The sequence below is a fragment of the Cydia splendana genome, chromosome 17, assembly GCF_910591565.1.
Source record: "Cydia splendana chromosome 17, ilCydSple1.2, whole genome shotgun sequence".
NCBI lineage: Eukaryota > Metazoa > Arthropoda > Insecta > Lepidoptera > Tortricidae > Cydia > Cydia splendana.
The window spans coordinates 9,628,650-9,649,146 of NC_085976.1; the positions used below are offsets into that span (position 1 = coordinate 9,628,650).

Genomic DNA, 20,497 nt, shown 5'->3' on the forward strand with positions numbered 1-20,497 from the left:
ATGCTCTTCCTCCGACTCTCCTGGGTGGTCGGGCAGGCTGGCGTGGGTATGTAGAAGGTGTAATATCTCACAGGTCAGACCATGGAGAAATGTTGAGGGCCCTGCGCTGCCCAGCCCCAACCTGAAGTTCGGCTGGATCAAGGGCGTGCTCATGCGATGTCTGCTCAACATTTGAGGCGTGATGTTTTTCCTGCGACTCTCCTAGGAAGTCGGGCAGGCTGGCGTGGGTATGTAGAAGTTTGAGCAACATTTCACACGTCAAACCATGAGAACATCCGGAAAATCAGACAGACATACGAAATAATTTTTGCCCTAACTGAACCGGAGAGGCTTCACCACTACCACTGGTTATGATTTCATATTATTTCAGTGGTTGTATATCTTCTGTGATTCTGTGTAAAATTAACACTGAAAATGGGATCATCCAGCGGTACCCACTCCGCGCATACTCGGGTAGCCGAGACGATCTACTAGACTTGACGCCAGATGCCGTGCAGTGGTTGCAAAACTAGGATGTTGCCTCATAAATAAAAATACTGTATATATAATTTTGCTTATGTGACCACATTGCCATACGATTAAATAAAACACTGAAACTACTAAATGAGTAATGTGTAGATACCTACTCATTGTGTATTCGTTTTCGTTGGCAGCGCAGTCAATCCTGCTCATCATGACGACGTCAGTGGTGACCACCATTACAGCGCTCTCCATGTCTGCCATTAGCACCAACGGGGTCATCAAGGGAGGTAAGGATAAACAGAGAAAGGAAAAAAACTGAATGTGGTACTGGAATCTAACTCAACAAGTCAACTTGTAACCTTCAACGATTTTTTTAACTTACTGCTCCGTAATATAATTCCCAATCTGAGGGCGTACCGCGAACTAAGTTCGACGTGTTGCCTCTCCGTCGCACTTGTAAATTCGTACGTAAGTGTGGCAGGGAGGTAACACGTCGAACGTGGTTCGCGGTAGGCCCTCTGAGTAAGGATCACGTATGTATACTTAAATGAAATTGGTCAACATCTTTAGAATTTTAGCAGTAAATCATTTTCTGACGTGATGTATTATTTTACTAATATCAACACTACATTTCTCTGTATTTTTAACCGACTTCAATTTCATAGAAGGAGGAGGTTCTGTATTCGGTTGTGGCTATTTTTTTTTTTTTTTTTTTTCTATGTACGTTCACCGATTACTCCGACATCCGTAGTCCGATTTGAGTAATTCTTTTTTTGTTTGAAAGGAGCTACCTCCGAGTTGGTCCCATTTTAATTTGGTTCTGTTCTGATGATGGGATCCATGAGGAATTGAGGGAACTCCTCAATTTTTAAAGGCACATGCATGGTGTTTTGGGCGTTTTCTTCAGCAACTCGAGCATTTTCTCCCGAAAACCACCAATTTGATGAAGTAGACCTGATGATGATGATTATTTTGATGATAATGATGATGATTTCTTTAAATGTAAGTATGTTCAGCGATTACTCCGGCACCTGTGATCCGATTTGAGTAATTCTTTTTTTGTTTGGAAGAAGTTACCTCCAAGGTGTTTCCGTATTATTTTTGGTTCTGGTCTGATGATGGAATCTATGAGGAATTGAGGGAACTCCTCAATTTTTAAAGGCACGTGTTAAGTGATTTCGGGGTTTTCTAAAGTAACTCGAGCATTTGCTTCCGAAAACCACCAATTTGATGTACTGCAACTGTAGCCTTACCACGAGTTTGACATTGACACATTCGCTAACGTCTTATGCATCTAGATGTAACTTTTTATGCATCTCGCTCACACTAAGGTTAGTACGAGCGAGATGCATAGGAAGCAAGTTACAAACATGCTAGCGAATATATCAATGTCAAACTCGTGGTAAGCTGGTAAGGCTACTGATCGGGGATTAGGGTTAGGAGTTAAGGGGTCAGGGATTAAGGGGTCGGGGAATGGCGGTTGAAGGGTTGCTGGTTCAGGATCGAGGGGTTCCTGGATCAGGGGTTGATGTGCTGTGAGGTTGAGTGATCGGGGGGCTGAGGGATTGGGTCAGTGGCGGGGCGGGCGGATGGATTTAGTTGACAGGAATTATAATTTCCTAGACGGACTCGAGAAAATTTCTGGTTCAGGGTCGAGGGGTTCCTGGATCAGGGGTTGATGCGCTGTGAGGTTGAGTGATCGGGGCGTTGAGGGATTGGGTCAGTGGCGGGGCGGAGGATGGATTTAGTGTAGTAGTGACAGGAATTATAATTTCCCAGACGGACTCGAGAAAATTCCAGATTAGGGGCTGTCCATAAATTACGTCATCGTTTTTAGACGATTTTTGACCCCCCCCCCCCCCTAAAATCATCCAAAAATCATGCTTCGAATGACCCCGTTTCCTCCTACGACATGCTACCGTCTTGCGATGACCAGACCCCCCCCCCCCCTAATTTGAAATGACGTAATTTATGAATAGCCCCTTACATATTTATTAAAGAAATAGGTACACGAATTTAGTGTTAAACATGATCTTGTTTTTCATTCATGCGTCACGCTCTTAACAATGCGTTAAAACTAAAAATGGAAAAATAAAAACTTTTTACAAAAAAAAGCAAACCGACTTCAAAAAGGATGAAATAAAATATTATCCTTTTTGAAGTCTATGCGTTACCAACTGATATGTTTGAAGTCGGTGCCAAGCCAAGTAGTAACAATACCAGTCAAAAATAATCAGCTTTATGGCTATAAATCCCATTAGAACTGTACTAATAACTATTACAAATGTGTAAGTAATTCTGTCTGCCTCTTTGTCGCCTTTTCATGGCTAAACAACTGAACCGCTTTAGGTGAAATTTGGCAAGAAGGTAAATTTCTTGAATTGTTTTATATTTTGACATGTAGTCCTCTGGATAAGGGACGGGAAATTACTCAGTCCCAATCTCACACTTGCGTGCTATAGACTGTTCGAGCATTAGTAAGAAATGCTTTTTAAAAAATACGACGGAAAAAAATGCATTGGATTTCCACTAATGTGCCGACAAACATGGTACAGACTGCGCCAAGAAGGTTTGATCGTGTGTTCTGAGGTGTGTTCTTAGATACAATCGACGTCAAAGACATGTTTGCACCTTACTCCTTTGTAATAAGGCGAAAAGTGTAAACATATTTTTAACGTCGACTGTACCTACAGAAAGTACGTTCATTGTCGTCGTGTAAGGCAATCCAACGTAGGTACATCCTTATCGAATCGCACCAAAATCATGGTATGCTTCAAAATTTGGCTTGGCACCGACTTCAAACATATCAGTTGGTAACGCATAGACTTCAAAAAGGATAATATTTTATTTCATCCTTTTTGAAGTCGGTTTGCTTTTTTTTGTAAAAAGTTTTTATTATTAACCGACTTCAATTTCATAGAAAGAGGAGGTTCTGTATTCGGTTGTGGCTATCTTTTTTTTTTTTTTTTTTTCTATGTACGTTCACCGATTACTCCGAGATCCGTAGTCCGATTTGAGTAATTCTTTTTTTGTTTGAAAGGAGCTACCTCCGAGTTGGTCCCATTTTAATTTGGTTCTGTTCTGATGATGGGATCCATGAGGAATTGAGGGAACTCCTCAATTTTAAAAGGCACATGCATGGTGTTTTGTGCGTTTTCTTAAGCAACTCGAGCATTTTCTCCCGAAAACCACCAACTTGATGAAGTAGACCTGATGATGATTATTATTTTGATGATAATGATGATGATTTCTTTAAATGTAAGTATGTTCAGCGATTATATTACTCCGGCACCTGTGATCCGATTTGAGTAATTCTTTTTTTGTTTGGAAGAAGTTACCTCCAAGGTGTTTCCGTATTATTTTTGGTTCTGGTCTGATGATGGAATCCATGAGGAATTGAGGGAACTCCTCAATTTTTAAAGGCACGTGATAAGTAATTTCGGGGTTTTCTAAAGTAACTCGAGCATTTGCTTTCGAAAACCACCAATTTGATGTACTGCAACTGTAGCCTTACCACGAGTTTGACATTGACATATTCGCTAACGTCTTATGCATCTAAATGTAACTTTTTATGCATCTCGCTCACACTAAGGTTAGTACAAGCGAGATGCATAGGAAGTAAGTTACACACATGCTAGCGAATATATCAATGTCAAACTCGTGGTAAGCTGGTAAGGCTACTGATCGGGGGTTAGGGTTAGGAGTTAAGGGGTCAGGGATTAAGGGGTCGGGGAATGGCGGTTGAATGGTTGCTGTTTCAGGATCGAGGGGTTCCTGGATCAGGGGTTGATGTGCTGTGAGGTTGAGTGATCGGGGGGCTGAGGGATTCGGTCAGTGGCGGGGCGGGCGGATGGATTTAGTTGACAGGAATTATAATTTCCCATACGGACTCGAGAAAATTCCTGATTACTATTTACTAAAGTAATAGGTACACGAATTTAGTGTTAAACATGATCTTGTTTTTCATTCATGCGTCGCGCTCTTAACAATGCGTTAAAACTAAAAATGGAAAAATAAAAACTTTTTACAAAAAAAAGCAAACCGACTTCAAAAAGGATGAAATAAAATATTATCCTTTTTGAAGTCTATGCGTTACCAACTGATATGTTTGAAGTCGGTGCCAAGCCAAGTAGTAACAATACCAGACAAAAATAATCAGCTTTATGGCTATAAATCCCATTAGAACTGTACTAATAACTATTATAAATGTGTAAAGAATTCTGTCTGCCTCATTGTCGCCTTTTCATGGCTAAATAACTGAACCGCTTTAGGTGAAATTTGGCAAGAAGGTAAATTCCTTGAATTGTTTTATATTTTGAAATGTAGTCCTCTGGATAAGGGACGGGAAATAACTCAGTCCCAATCCCACACTTAGACTATAGACTCGAGCATTAGTAAGAAATGCTCTTTAAAAAATACGACGGCAAAAAAATGGAATTTATATTTACACTAATGTGCCGACAAACATGGTACGGACTGCGCCAAGAAGGTTTGATCGTGTGTTCTGAGGTGTGTTCTCAGGTCCAGTCGACGTCAATGATATGTTTACACTTTTGCACCTTACTCCTTTGTAATAAGGCGAAAAGTGTAAACATATTTTTAACGTCGACTGTACCTACAGAAAGTACGTTCATTGTCGTCGTGTAAGGCAATCCAACGTAGGTAAATCCTTATCGAATTGCACCAAAGTCATGGTATGCTTCAAAATTGGCTTGGCACCGACTTCAAACATATCAGTTGGTAACGCATAGACTTCAAAAAGGATAATATTTTATTTCATCCTTTTTGAAGTCGGTTTGCTTTTTTTTGTAAAAAGTTTTTTAACAATTAAATGTGTTAAAATTGCCTACCAGGTGGAACGTACTACATGATATCGCGGTCGCTCGGCCCCGAGTTCGGCGGCAGCATCGGCCTCATATTCTCAATGGCGAACGCTGTCGCTTGCGCTATGTATGTCGTCGGCTTTGGAGAGTCGCTTATAACACTCATACCTGAGTCGGCATACATGGTCAGCAAGGCTTGGGTAAGTCTCTTTCTCTCACATTGATACATAGATCTAGCTGTCTCTTCGGCGGCAGCATCAGCCCCATATTCTCAATGGCGAACGCTGTCGCTTGCGCTATGTATGTCGTCGGCTTTGGAGAGTCGCTCATCACGCTCATACCTGAGTCGGCATAGATGGTCAGCAAGGCCTGGGTAAGTCTCTTTCCCTCCAATTAGATATCTATCTAGCTGTCCCACTTGAACGCCGAAATACTCGGATACACATAGCATTTTCATTGTCTTCCTGAGCTGTAGTGAATGGATTTGTTGTTACTTACCTCTGGCGATACGCATTTCAAACCATTAAATTTCTAATGCTGAAATAGTCATAAAAGTTGGTATGCATTGTTTTGACAGATAAGCACAGAATAGAGTAGGAAATACATACAGAATTCTCACTCATTATCTCATTCTAAAATACACAAATCTCAAATTTACAGATAGAGACAAACGATTATCAACGCCTTGTTAAAATTAACTGATGTTAAGGAATAGACGCAGCCTAGACTGTGTTTTTCCTTTTTATATGTGACTGCTCGGAGCAGTTGTTAGCCTACCGCGCTCGAACAAGTTAGTTAAATACCACTTGAAAAAATCTTTTTTTATATATTTCAGGACCAAACAATCTACGGATGCATCACCATAGTCCTACTGACGGGCATCGTAATGGTGGGCATGGAATGGGAGGCCAAAGCCCAAATAGTGTTGCTGTTCATACTTCTAGCCGCCATAGTGAATTTTCTAATAGGCTCCATTGTAGGCCCGAAAAGCGATGTCGAGATTGCGCAAGGCTTTGTTGGATACAACAGTAAGTATGCCATGATTATTTAGTCCTGACGGTTGATACGTAGTACGTAGGAACGCTAATCATCAAAAATTTGAGGCGTTTTATGATAGTTGTTAAAATAATTATTTACGATACGAGTGCGAAAAAGAGGAAATATAGATATTCGCACGTGTATCGTACAATGTTTTACAGTACATTTATGGCCCTTTAAAATTTGTCATTCGCACGAAAAGTGCTATTTTACGCACTAGTGCGGGAAAATAGGACCATATGTACTGTAAAATATGTTTCCTTTTTTTAGTGACGGTTTTGAAAAGCAACATGGGACCCGACTACCAGTTCTACGAGGGTGTGGACCATTCATTCTTCTCCGTGTTCTCGATATTCTTTCCCGCGGCTACAGGGATACTTGCTGGCGCTAATATTTCTGGCGATCTTAAGGTAAAAAATACATAAACAAATACAGAAATCTGTACACGAAAAATATACTTTTGGCGTAAAGTATACCAAGCAAAAGGACGGACGGCGTAGAATTCATTCTGCCATATATAGTAGGGGTTCGACTTTTTCTTAAATCAATCTCGCAACACTCATTCATTTTGAGGCGGTAAAATACTAAGGAAACCTACGAGATATCTATATTGGTAAATTTTCATACCTCCCTTGATGTTTTGCTACGCCCCCTTTACATACGATAATCTTGTTTAGTTGACGTCTGTGTTAATCAAGCAATCTCCTTGAATTACTCAATTCGAGGGAACGTGTAGTACTTAATACAAAAAACCGGCCAAGTGCGAGTTGGACTCCCGCACGAAGGGTTCCGTACCATTACACAAAAAACCGGCCAAGTGCGAGTCGGACTCGCGTTCCAAGGGTTCCGTATATTACACAATTTTTAACAATCAGTGCCGGATTAAGATATTTTGATGCCCTAAGCATTTCTAGGTGCCCCCTCTCCCTAGGGTCATCAAGATTACATTGATTTTTTGGTAAATTGAGAGAAGTTCATTGCCGCATTACAGCTGAGAATGGAAATCAGTCACATCATTTTATCACGAAAATTGACAGTGCCGCAGCAGTAATGTTGCAACAGAGTAATACCTAATGCTGTTGCAGTCGCCACCCGAATGTCACCTTTATCATAGCGTAGAAAGTAATAGAAACGCGAGCGAAGCGAGCGCGGAAATTTTTCGATATAAAAACGCAATATGATAAACAGTTGTACATTTTTACTTTTAGTATGGAAATCAGTCACATCATTTTATCACGGAAGTTGACAGTACTGCAGCAGTAACGTTGCAACAGAGTAATGTTGCTGCAGTCGCCACCCGAATGTCACCTTTATCATACCTTATAAAGTAATTGAAAACGCGAGCGAAGCGAGCGCGAAAACTTTTCGATATAAAAACGCAATTTTAGTTTTAGTCCCAACCAGGCGCGAATCCAGGATTTCATACAGAGAAGGGATGGGACAGTTTTCTATCAGCCTAGCTTCGCATAGGGCTCGATATTTAAGGGTCTCAGCGAGGTTGTTTTCATGCATAAAATATGCAAGAAAGCAGAGAGCTTGGAATTGAATTGGCGAAGTGTGAGAAAGGCAGTAGGCCCAGCTGCGAAAGAGGAAAGCTTGGATTTGGATCCACGCCCAAGTGAAATTAAGGCAGAAGATCAACTTTGCCGTAAGGCAGAAGGCCTCGCATAAGACCTAACGCCGAACCGCAAAAGAGTGGGTTGAAATCGAATCTATGCATGTAATCACGACTCTTCTACTGCTACCGATTGTTTCCCAAAGAATTACGCGCCATTATTATTGCAAATTAGCTTTTGGACAGCTAAGAAAATCGTGTGGTAAAAACGATGTGTCTGTCCCTAATTTTAAAATTTGTTCACCTTTTTCAACCTGGCATTTTGGTGCCCTCCCTGAACGTGGTGCCGTAAGCACGTGCTTGTTTTGCTTATTGGTTACAAAGTCTTTATTAATTCAACCATTAAAGTCGACGAGTACAAAAAACTTTAAGCTAGCTCTCAATTTAACATTTTTTTTAAACATTATTTTTAATTTGACCTTACAATTACTCGTAAGTAGGTAAGACCGTTAAATATTTAAAATGATTATCTTATCAGAAAATTATCACCAATTACTCTAAGAAAACTACTACTCTAAGTAATCCGGCACTGTTAACAATGTATTTTTTATGTGAAACGTGAGTGAAATCTTTAAAAAATCCGTAGGGGTCGGATCAAAAACTGTAATTAAGTCCGACTCACGCTTGACTGTACATTTATAATAGGTTTTCCTGTCATCTATAGGTATAGACCTATTTTATGTATTTTTTTTTAAATTTAAGACTTAGTAGTTTCGGAGATAAGGGGGGGGGAATGGTCATTTTTTGTCTATTTTCTTGAATAACTTCTAAACTGTTTACTCGAAAATTATAAAAAAAATATATTTGAGATCCTTACAATAAGCTCTTTCATTTGATATGTAACATGATATAGTTTGAAAAATTACTTTTTTTCATTTTTTCATTTACCCCCCAAAAGTGGCCCCCATGTTTAAAATTCATTTGTTTACGTTACATGTCCGTATTTGGGTCACAAACTTACATATGTGTACCAAATTTCAACTTGATTGGTCCAGTAGTTCCGGAGAAAATCGGCTGTGACAGACGGACAGACAGACAGACAGACAGACAGACAGACAGACAGACAGACAGACGCACGAGTGATCCTATAAGGGTTCCGTTTTTTCCTTTTGAGGTACGGAACCCTAAAAAACGGCAAAAAATCTCGTTTGTTGTATGGGAGCCCCACATAAATATTTATTATATTCTGTATTTAGTATTTGTTGTTATATAGCAACAGAAATACATCATCTGTGAAAATGTCAACTGCCTAGCTATCACGGTTTATGAGATACAGCCTGGTGATAGATAGACAGACAGCGGAGTCTTAGTAATAGCGTCCTGATTTTATCCTTTGGGTACGGAACCCTAATAAAGCAAGTAACTTGAGCATAAATAAGATAATTCATTTTGTTTTCAGGACCCACAAAAATCAATCCCAAAAGGTACTATCCTGGCCATTCTACTAACGACCCTGTCATACCTGTTAATTGCCGTGATAGTAGGCTGGACCGTGCTACGGGAGGCCACGGGGGCGGTGGAGGACGTGGCCAACTGGACCATGGGGGCCTGCGCTAACAGGACCTGCGAGTACGGACTGCATCACAGTAACGATGTGAGTTTAAAAGTGAAAATCAATCCCAAAAGGTACTATCCTGGCCATTCTACTAACGACCCTATCGTACCTGTTAATTGCCGTGATAGTAGGCTGGACCGTGCTACGAGAGGCCACGGGGGCGGTGAAGGACGTGGCCAACTGGACCATGGGGGCCTGCGCTAACAGGACCTGCGAGTACGGACTGCATCACAGTAACGATGTGAGTTTAAAAGTGAAAATCAATCCCAAAAGGTACTATCCTGGCCATTCTACTAACGACCCTATCGTACCTGTTAATTGCCGTGATAGTAGGCTGGACCGTGCTACGGGAGGCCACGGGGGCGGTGGAGGACGTGGCCAACTGGACCATGGGGGCCTGCGCTAACAGGACCTGCGAGTACGGACTGCATCACAGTAACGATGTGAGTTTAAAAGTGAAAATCAATCCCAAAAGGTACTATCCTGGCCATTCTACTAACGACCCTATCGTACCTGTTAATTGCCGTGATAGTAGGCTGGACCGTGCTACGAGAGGCCACGGGGGCGGTGAAGGACGTGGCCAACTGGACCATGGGGGCCTGCGCTAACAGGACCTGCGAGTACGGACTGCATCACAGTAACGATGTGAGTTTAAAAGTGAAAATCAATCCCAAAAGGTACTATCCTGGCCATACTACTAACGACCCTGTCATACCTGTTAATTGCCGTGATAGTGGGCTGAACCGTGCTACGGGAGGCCACGGGTGCGGTGGAGGACGTGGCCAACTGGACCATGGGGGCCTGCGCCAACAGGACCTGCGAGTACGGACTGCATCACAGTAACGATGTGAGTTTAAAAGTGAAAATCAACCCCAAAAGGTACTATCCTGGCCATTCTACTAACGACCCTGTCATACCTGTTGATTGCCGTGATCGTGGTCTGGACCGTGCTGCGGGAGGCCACGGGGGCGGTGGAGGACGTGGCCAACTGGACCATGGGAGCCTGCACTAACAGGAGCTGCGAGTACAGACTGCATCATAGTAATTATGTGAGTTTATTGTGACACGACACGTCTGTGATCGATGCGGCAAGAAATGCCGATCGGCCATTGGTCTATACAGTCATCGCAGTCGATGTAGGCTGTAGACTACCTCCTCAAAATATCTTCTTTAGTCGCTGCAACTATCATCTGCAAACATTCTGTGGCCAATGATGATGATTATGACACGACGTAGATATCTTGCTGATCATAAAGGTGAAAAAACCGGACAAGTGCGAATTGGACTCGCCCACCGACGGTTCCGTACTTTTTAGTATTTGTTGTTATAGCGGCAACAGAAATACATCGTCTGTGAAAATTGTACTACGGCCTGGTGGCAGACAAGACGGACAGACAGACAGACAGACGGACAGTGGAATCTTAGTAATAGGGTCCCGATTTTACCGTTTGGGTACGGAACCCTAAAAAAATAATATGAAAATGCCGTGCGAAAACTTAATATGACCTTGGTCTCTAATTCGGGAATAAATATCCAAGTCATCACACAAAAAATACCTCCGGGATTAGAATTCAGGCCTTCTAACTTCAGTATTACGCACAGGCACTAGCCGGGGTCACTACCAATACAAAGTAACTTGTAGATGAATTTGAGAAGATAAATCTGTGTGTTACAGTGAGGTGTCTTCAAAATGTGTTAGATATATTTTTATATTATTTGTTTTTTGTTCGCACACAGGTGATACGCCTGGTGTCTGGTTTTGGACCTCTGATATACGCGGGATGCTTCGCGGCCACTCTATCCTCTGCGTTAGCTTCTCTCGTATCCGCTCCCAAAGTATTCCAGGTATTTTATGTACCCCCTATGAGTAAATATGGAATGTGACGATTGTTTGGAAGGTTCAAATTCCTTTGTCCTTGGAAAGACGCGCCCGACTGCAGCCATTTGCTGTGACCATGCGATAAGTTGAATGAATGTGATCGGCTTGAGCCTATTCCGCTTTGATATGTTTAAAACGAATACAATAAAGGTTCTATCTGGCGTACCAAGGAAAAAGCGACGTATTACCTTGATCATTTATTGTTATGTTCCAGGCATTGTGTCAAGACAAGCTGTACCCGTACTTGGAGTTCTTCGCGAAGGGCTACGGCAAGAACAACGAACCGGTGCGAGGATACGTGCTCACCTTTCTTATCGCTTTCGCATTCATTCTAATGGGTAAGAATGAGACAGATAACTCGTTGAATCTTGAGATTTGTTACATCATTATGGTTTTGCAACCCTTATTATGGCTGAGGCCTTAGTCCAAACCAAACTACACGCTTACCTTACGTTGTTCCTTATTTTTTGTTTACAGGTGGTTTGAACCAGATCGCGCCACTGATTTCGAACTTTTTTCTTGCTGCGTATACGTTGATCAACTTCTCAACATTCCATGCGAGTCTCGCCAGACCCGTCGGTTGGAGGCCTACTTTTAGAGTTAGTATAGTGTATAGTATACAAGAGTATACAGTAAAAGTAGATTTTTTCTAGTTGTAATAACGTCTCGTCGGTCGTTCCATAACCTAGAACTTAGATTGTCCGAGCCAGTACCTAAGGTTCTCTTTTAATTACGTCAAAAGATTTTTACGCGAATGACGCCTCATTCTATCTCTTTCGGTACCATTCGGTCAGAAGGCTGGCTAAGTATAGCGCAGAGGTCAACAAACTTTTTAGAAAAAGAGCCAAACACTGTAAAAATTACCAATTATATTCAAGGGACCACAAGTGTTGTGTAAGAACTTTCAAGTGTTAATTTTTTGCGTGACTTAATGAGCCGCAATTGTACCTTCAAAGAGCCGCGAACCGCGGTTTGTGACCCCTGATAAATCGCGTTGAAGTGTACGTTTAATATGAATAATTTATGAAATGTTGTAGCTGTACAACATGTGGCTGTCGCTGCTGGGCGCGGTGCTGTGCCTGGCGATCATGTTCGTGATCTCGTGGATCACGGCGCTCGTGACGTTCGCGTGCCTGCTCGCGCTCTACCTGCTCGTGTCCTACAGGAAGCCAGGTGAGGCCGTTTTCATCCGGTGTAACATAGAAATATGTTGTAGCTGTACAACATGTGGCTGTCGCTGCTGGGCGCGGTGCCGTGCCTGGCGATCATGTTCGTGATCTCGTGGATCACGGCGCTCGTGACGTTCGCGTGCCTGCTCGCGCTCTACCTGCTCGTGTCCTACAGGAAGCCAGGTGAGGCCGTTTTCATCCGGTGTAACATAGAAATATGTTGTAGCTGTACAACATGTGGCTGTTGCTGCTGGGCGCGGTGCTGTGCCTGGCGATCATGTTCGTGATCTCGTGGATCACGGCGCTCGTGACGTTCGCGTGCCTGCTCGCGCTCTACCTGCTCGTGTCCTACAGGAAGCCAGGTGAGGCCGTTTTCATCCGGTGTAACATAGAAATATGTTGTAGCTGTACAACATGTGGCTGTCGCTGCTGGGCGCGGTGCTGTGCCTGGCTATCATTTTCGTGATCTATAACTGACTATGGGGAGAGCACAGATTAATCAGGCCTTTATAATTTTTGTTGGCTGAAATTAACCAAGCAATCCCCTGACATCAAAGCGAATGTAATTTAAGCCTTATCAGCGAAGGTAAAGTCTTTAAATTCCTATAGCAGCTACTGTAAACTTTGTGTTCGTACGCAGATGTGAACTGGGGCTCGACGACGCAAGCACAGACGTACAAGGCGGCACTGTCAGGCGCGCACCAGCTGAACCGCGTGACGGAACACGTCAAAAACTACAGGTATGAAAATATAGTTTACTTCAGTTTAGGTCTTCGATGAGGTATCGCTGAGGAACGGCTCGGCAACACACAGTTGGGTACGCACTAGCTCAACCCAGTGAAGAACCGAATACGTCAAGAACTACATAGCAGGAATGCTTCAATTATCTTTGTCATTAATCTACTAGATATAGTGTATAAGATGGTCACCACATGTTAGTTTCAGCGGATTCTTCGTAGTGAATGGTGTGTGGTGGCTCTTAATGAGTTTTGAATTTATTTCTTCGCCAGTCACATGAATCATTCATTTCTTTGCTAGGTCACGAACTCTCATTTGTAGAAATTGAATTACATCTTTGAATATAACTTTTACTTATTACATATTTTATGTCGCAGACCACAAATACTGGTGCTAACTGGGTTTCCTGGCGAGAGACCCATATTGACTGACTTCACGTACCTCCTGACTAAAGGCTTATCGCTGATGCTTTGCGGCCACATTGTACCAGTAAGTATTCTTATAGTATAAGGTAGTATAATCTGTATAATATAAGGTATTGGTATTATAAACTTTTGTATCTTATTGAAAGGCTTTTAACGATTTTTTTTAACAAAAGTTTAAAGTCTTATGCCGGCTGGTGCACACTCGTCGAGACACCCTGAGACAGGCCGAGAACGAGTGTGTACATACTGCTCCCTTCTTGTCTCGCGCCTCTCTGATTGGATCAGAGCGGTGCCGAGACGAGTGTGTACAGCCCACCAATTCCTCCAATCCGAGCGCGCCATTCGCGAACCGCTCGATGCTAGCGAAATGAACTAATCGTATTCATCAGAGCTGGACGCACCTTATAGCCGTACTTATATAGAAATATTAAAAAAGTAATAAATATGTTGTTCCACGACAGAATCAAGTGAGCCACCGTGCTCGTGAGGCTCTCTCGAACCGCGCCTACCACTGGTTCAACAAGCGGAAGATCAAAGCGTTCTACAGTTTAGTCGACGACGTCAGCTTCAAAGATGGCGCCAACGCGCTTATACAGGTATACCTCTTTGCTATAGTTGTTCCATGTAATTTTATAATACAGATGTCAATCACAATGACATCTTATTGTAATGTGGTACGTCCCACAATAAAAACCGGCCAAGTGCGAGTCGGACTCGCGCACGAAGGGTTCCATACCATTACGCAAAAAACGGCAAACAATCACGTTTGTTGTATGGGAGCCCCACTTAAATATTTATTTTATTTTGTTTTTAGTATTTGTTGTTATAGCAGCAACAGAAATACATCATCTGTGAAACTTTCAACTGTCTAGCTATTACGGTTCTTGAGTTATAGCCTAGTGACAGACAGACGGACAGCGGAGTCTTAGTAATAGGGTCCCGTTTTTACTCTTTGGGTACGGACACCTAAAAAAGGAAAAAATATTAAAATTTTTGTTCCATGTCATATATTTTTTTCCCTAATCCCGCCCTAGGGCGGTAAAGTAGTACCATATGTACTGTAAAAGTGATATTTTCGCAGACTAGTGGCCTTGGTAAGCTGAAGCCGAACATCCTGATGATGGGTTTCAAGGAGAACTGGCTGGACTGCGACCGTTCCGAAATAGTCGACTATGTGGAAGTTATGCAGTAAGTTCATTTTACATTACTTTATTTCAAGCCTCGAATTCTATTTACAGATGTAAAGTGTCATTCTATGGAACTTTGCTAACTATGTAAACAAACCGCCATACTAAAATCATCATTCAGTGACAGTTTCAATATGGCGGTTTGTTTACATAGTTAGCAAGTTGTATAGAATGACACTTTAGTGCATAATTATTTTCCATCGTATTTTCACAGAAACGTACGAACGTGTCTTGCTATTTCAGTCAGTCTCGGTAACGGTACAAAAAGTAATGAGGTTGACTAAGTAACACGACAAATACGAACGTTTCCGAGAAAATACGATGGAATACAATTATGCATCTGTAGGTACATTGAAAATTTCGTCCGCTCGTTAGTTAATTCATTAAGAGATCGAAGCATGGTTAGAGGCAAGGGTTATTGATGTTAGTTCAAGTCCGATACGAGCGAGTCGATTATTTTTCCAATCGTCCATTTCATGTGTACGGAATACCAGCCTAGTTAACTGTTGATGAATTATCCGCAACAGCAAAGCATTGGACGTCCACATGGCGATTGCGATCCTGCGTGTAGAAGGCGGGCAGTACACAAGTGAGGCGCTCGATGACGACCTACAAGCCTATCTGCAGGATATGAACGCTAAGGACCTTACCACGCTGACACGTAAGTACTTACACGGTTAGGTTATTTCATCAGTTTCATAATACAAAAAATATATATGTTGAAAACGTGCTGGTCTGACACAGGCTTACACATGTAGGGCATAATTGTTTTCCATCGTATTTTCTCGGAAACGTTCGTATTTGTCATGCTACTTCAGTCAACCTCGGTACTTTTTGTACCGAGACTGACTGAAATAGCAAGACACGTCCGTACGTTTCCATGAAAAGACGATGGATAATAATTATGCAGTACATCTGTACATTGCTGTCTTTGTTGTTGGTTTTCGTACACGGGGCAAATAACGAAGATTGAGCCAAAATATTAAGCCATGAAATTTAAATGGAGTGCCCTAAGTAATAAGAAAATTGATTTACAATAATATTGTGATTAAATTGCATCCAGTTTATAGTTAACAATTTTAATAAAAGTAAAAACTATTTCAATTTAATATTTTTTTATCAAGGACCTCTTCATAGAGTAAAGTCATCCTCTATTTTTCTCCACATAGATCTGTCATTCGCTTTATCGGTCCAGTTCAGACCAGTCATCCGATTTACTAATAAGTATCTTTATTTCGCCGTCACTCATACACAAAATTCAATAGTCGTTTGTTTGTTTTACAAAAACAAGTAAATTTAGACATCGGTTTTATCCAATTCACATGGTGGAGGTTTCATAAGAGCCGAGGAGTGTGATAATAGGTAATATCATAAACAACGTATTGTCGCAGGCGTGTGTACGACAGTGTTTTGTCAGAGTGCCACATTTGGGACAGATATAATTCTGTAGCCCTAGTGAATAAGGGCTCATTTAGACGATGCGAGAACTCGCATGCGAGTTTAATTACATTGCGGTTATTGATCGGTCGGTTGAATTGGACGTAACCAACAGTCCCCAATGTAACTAAAATCGCATGCGAGTTCGCACGCCGTCTAAATCAGCCCTATAGCAGTTGTAAAAGGGCGTAAGGTCCACGCAACACTTAAGCCCTTTTACACCTAAGCTGCGCGAGACTTGTACCGTTTTTCACTTGGTCTACATGATTGTACCATTGCACCCAAGGCTCAACAAGTCATCATGGAAGTTGTCATCACTTACCTCATATTATATGTTTCAGTATTTAGTTTCGAACATACGATGGCGTTGTGCTAAATTGTCAGCGTTTATCATTTTTATCAAAAACACTCATAGTGTCTAAACTCTCATTCCCCATTCATGTGTATATAACACAATGTTCAATGTACAATGCTAACACGTTCTACAGGATCTATGGGGGACAACTGTAAGGAGTCCAAATCTACTGAGAGCTTGAACACACACTCGAGAGGTAAGATATAATCTGTCAACATCAAAAACTAATAAGTAGTGTTGTTTGACTACTCATAAACACGAATAGAAATATCATGAATAGAATTCATTTTTAGTTTAGGGTGGCCAGTTATCAGCTAAAGTGTCATTCTATGGAACTTGCTAACTATGTAAACAAACCGCCATATTGAAATTGTCAAAGAATGATGAATTTACTAGTGACTTTTGTTTACATAGTTAGCAAGTTGCATAGATTTTAAGTTTATACAATTTACCCTATTTGGGTTATATGAATTTTTACCCTTCAACTGAATGATATATGCTCTATAAAAAACCGGCCAAGTGCGAGTCGGACTCGCGTTTCTAGGGTTCCGTACATAAGTCCGACTCACGCTTGACTGCACATTTCTAATAGGTTTTCCCTTCGAGCAACACCGGCTTCCGACACATCGGATGAGAGGGGCCCAAGCGATATCTTACCGTACAAATCTTTCTGCCATTTTTTGCGGGGGGAAAGGTGCACACAGTCGCACTTCTCACACACTTACATACAAAATCCAATCTGTAATGACGACACAAATACATAGAAAATGACACACGTCAAAGACAAATCTTGCAAACCTCGATCTCTTTTTGTGTACGGATGAGTCACAAGTGTCACAACACGCACACTAATACATTTTCGTATATGTATTCTGAGAGATGAGAAGTCGGGTTTGTCGCTCGACCGATCCGCAATTTGTACTGGGCGAGCAAAATTCGATAAATCCAACAATTTCATTAGACTAAAATATAATAATCGTGTTTAAATATAATTAAACGTATGATATGTATAAAAAAAATATTACATGTGAAATGTAACACCTTCTTTTGGTAAATTTGATGTCCCCGACCTCTTTTTTCAACAAAAAACCGAGCTATTAGGCATTTTTTCTGCTGCTGTGTTCACGCGGGCGTGTCGACTCGGTCTAGTGAAAAATCCGAGCGCAACTAGTTTTATTACCCGCGCTAGATCAGTTGATCTTGTACCTAGGCAGAGGGGAAATAGTGCGAATGCCGCCTCCCTTCCGTGTTGCTCGAAGGGTTTTCCTGTCATCTATAGGTAAATAACTATTTTGTGTATTTTTTCAAAATTTTAGACCCTGTAGTTTTGGAGATAAAGGGGGGGAATGGTTAATTTTTGGCTATTTTCTTAAATAACTTCGAACCTATGTATTTTAAAATTATAAAAAAAAACATGCCCATCTTTGGGTCACTAATTTACGCATGTGTACCAAATTTCAACTTAATTGGTCCAGTAGTTTCCGAGAAAATAGGCTGTGACAGACGGACAGACAGACAGACGCACGAGTGATCCTATAAGGGTTCCGTTTTTTCCTTTTGAGGTACGGAACCCTAAAAATACACTCATACAAAATCTAATACGAACATGATGCACTTGAACCCACTACTAACAAGTGAACTTAACTACAGGCTGACAAGCTAAGTATCCGAGGCTTTGTAAAAATTTATAGTTTAAAAGTACGAAAGTGACAGCATGTTACCAGCTAGCGAGGATGAAAAAAAATGCGGAACAAAAAATCAGTTTACTTTCCACCACGCAGAGCACGAAAGGTGGTTTATCTAGTACCTTTAAACGAGCTATTCTTGTTTATTTATATATTTCGGGGATCTCGGAAACGGCTCTAATGATTTCGATGAAATTTGCTATATGGGGGTTTTCGAGGGCGATAAATCGATCTAGCTAGGTCTTATAACTATCTGGGAAAACGCGCATTTTTGAGTTTTATTTATTTATTTAGTGTGTATATTTTGAGTTGTCATATGATTTCCGAGCAAAACTCGGCCTCCCAGCTATTTGTATATGAAGAGTAAACAAACTCTTGTGATGTGACAGGCAGCAGCATGTCCGACGTGTCGCTGGGTTCCCCGCAACTTCGGCGTGCTGGTGTCTCTGCCGACCCCAACGCCGCTGCCAATAAGCCCTCTAACACCGAACAGAAGGAGAGGTAAATTACATCGATTTTAACTTAAATACCTATCACTTAAATTGTCTAGAGCAGTGTTTTTCAAACTATTTCATGACGCGACCCCCTTAGTACGAACAAAATGTTCAGCTTACGTATTGTTTCAAGGCTGGCAGAGGCTTCGCGACCCCACAGTTTGAAAAACACTGGTCTAGAGGATGCACTTTGTTGACGAGAACTATGACCTGTTTGTGTCCTTTGTACTGTCAATACATTTAAAACAGTCAATAAATAAGAGTTATGGTCACTTCTAATGTTTGTTTTTAATAGTTCATCGTGTTTTGATAATGCTTTTTTCTTCAAGAAATTTTCCTCCTAAAATTGAAAACACCTGGATAGTGCCCTTTCACTTAACTTGAATTGTTTGTAAGATTGGATGGTTTTCTAGCAGAAAGTAGATTACTTTGAAAGTAAATCCAATTGAAGCTTTACGCACCCGTCTGTATTCGCTAGGCTTGTTAACTACTGGCGTTAATTACATACCTACTACGTTGTGCTGTACGCGTGCAGTATAGGAGCTATTACATCTAGCCGGTCGCCGGACACCCTCCTTCTTGCTGCAAAGAGTGACAGGGAAATAATGTATACCGTTCACTGTCCTCTTCGCCAGTGTTCAGATTGATATTAGTACATTATTATTGAGGCAGAGAATGGACGTATTTGTTGGCTTGAATATTAATTTCAAACGGTTGACCTTACCGGACATTTTTGAATAATTTATATTTACCTGAGAATTATTATCCGGTTCAGAAGCGGTGGCGGTGTAGCCGGAGCGGTGCGGCGCGCTCTCGGCGGCGCGGCCGCGCGGCGGGCGTCGTCCTTCACGTCGGTGGAGCACTTCACGAAGCGCCAGGCCGGCTCCGTCGACGTGTGGTGGCTCTACGACGACGGAGGTATACATACTCGTAATATACACACGGATGTCTACAGTCGTAATGTGTAAGCTTAGAAGCTTACACATTATGCTAAGCGTTCTATACTTTACAAAATCTGCTCTGCGCTGCGCTGTGTGAACTGTATACTTCTGCCTGCATCTCAGCATACGCTTAGCTTTACGAGCACAAAATGTCTGCAGACTAAAGCCGTCTTCTGTATACTTGACGGGTTACGCTAGCTTTATATGATGATTTATGTCAGAGTTAGATGCAGAATAATTACCTACGTAGTATTAAACAAGTGGCTCTTTTGGGTTGTAGACCTTGCGAGCATAACTTAAAGCTGAATTAATGTAAATCTCCGCCATTTTGAAAAAAAAAAACAAACTGAGTCGCCAAAAAAAACTGTTTAATCATCGAACTTGCACACAACATTTCACGAAAATCGGCTGAGAATTACGACCTGTAGAGGAGAACATCCGGACACATGAAAGCTTTTTGATTTTTTGTCCAAGCTGAAAGGGAGACCTTCGCTAACGCTCGGTCAATTGTCTTGACAGGTTTAACCCTCCTCCTGCCATACATCTTGTCAACGCGCCGCGCCTGGTCATCGTGCCCGCTCCGCGTGTTCACGCTCGCCAACAAGAACACTGAGATGGAACTCGAGGAGCGGAAGTAGGTTTTACCGTGTTTTACACTTTATATTTTCAATAGAAGAAGAAATACATTTATTTT

The 20,497-nt window shown here is 41.6% G+C and overlaps 1 protein-coding gene across 1 annotated transcript in view; it reads left to right on the top strand.

Moving 5' to 3' along the window:
* The window catches only part of LOC134798751 (bumetanide-sensitive sodium-(potassium)-chloride cotransporter-like), a 43,506-nt gene that overhangs the window by 19,226 nt on the left and 3,783 nt on the right, over positions 1-20,497 (top strand). Inside the window, exons 5-23 of the mRNA XM_063771125.1 lie at positions 654-749; positions 5,316-5,485; positions 6,121-6,313; positions 6,594-6,733; positions 9,338-9,564; positions 9,701-9,734; positions 11,231-11,338; positions 11,587-11,710; positions 11,850-11,971; positions 12,410-12,545; positions 13,182-13,281; positions 13,657-13,768; positions 14,166-14,300; positions 14,786-14,892; positions 15,419-15,552; positions 16,817-16,879; positions 18,758-18,869; positions 19,638-19,780; positions 20,323-20,437. Coding sequence (XP_063627195.1) covers positions 654-749; positions 5,316-5,485; positions 6,121-6,313; positions 6,594-6,733; positions 9,338-9,564; positions 9,701-9,734; positions 11,231-11,338; positions 11,587-11,710; positions 11,850-11,971; positions 12,410-12,545; positions 13,182-13,281; positions 13,657-13,768; positions 14,166-14,300; positions 14,786-14,892; positions 15,419-15,552; positions 16,817-16,879; positions 18,758-18,869; positions 19,638-19,780; positions 20,323-20,437 — 2,371 coding nt within the window. The remainder of the gene's footprint in view (positions 1-653; positions 750-5,315; positions 5,486-6,120; positions 6,314-6,593; positions 6,734-9,337; positions 9,565-9,700; positions 9,735-11,230; positions 11,339-11,586; positions 11,711-11,849; positions 11,972-12,409; positions 12,546-13,181; positions 13,282-13,656; positions 13,769-14,165; positions 14,301-14,785; positions 14,893-15,418; positions 15,553-16,816; positions 16,880-18,757; positions 18,870-19,637; positions 19,781-20,322; positions 20,438-20,497) is intronic.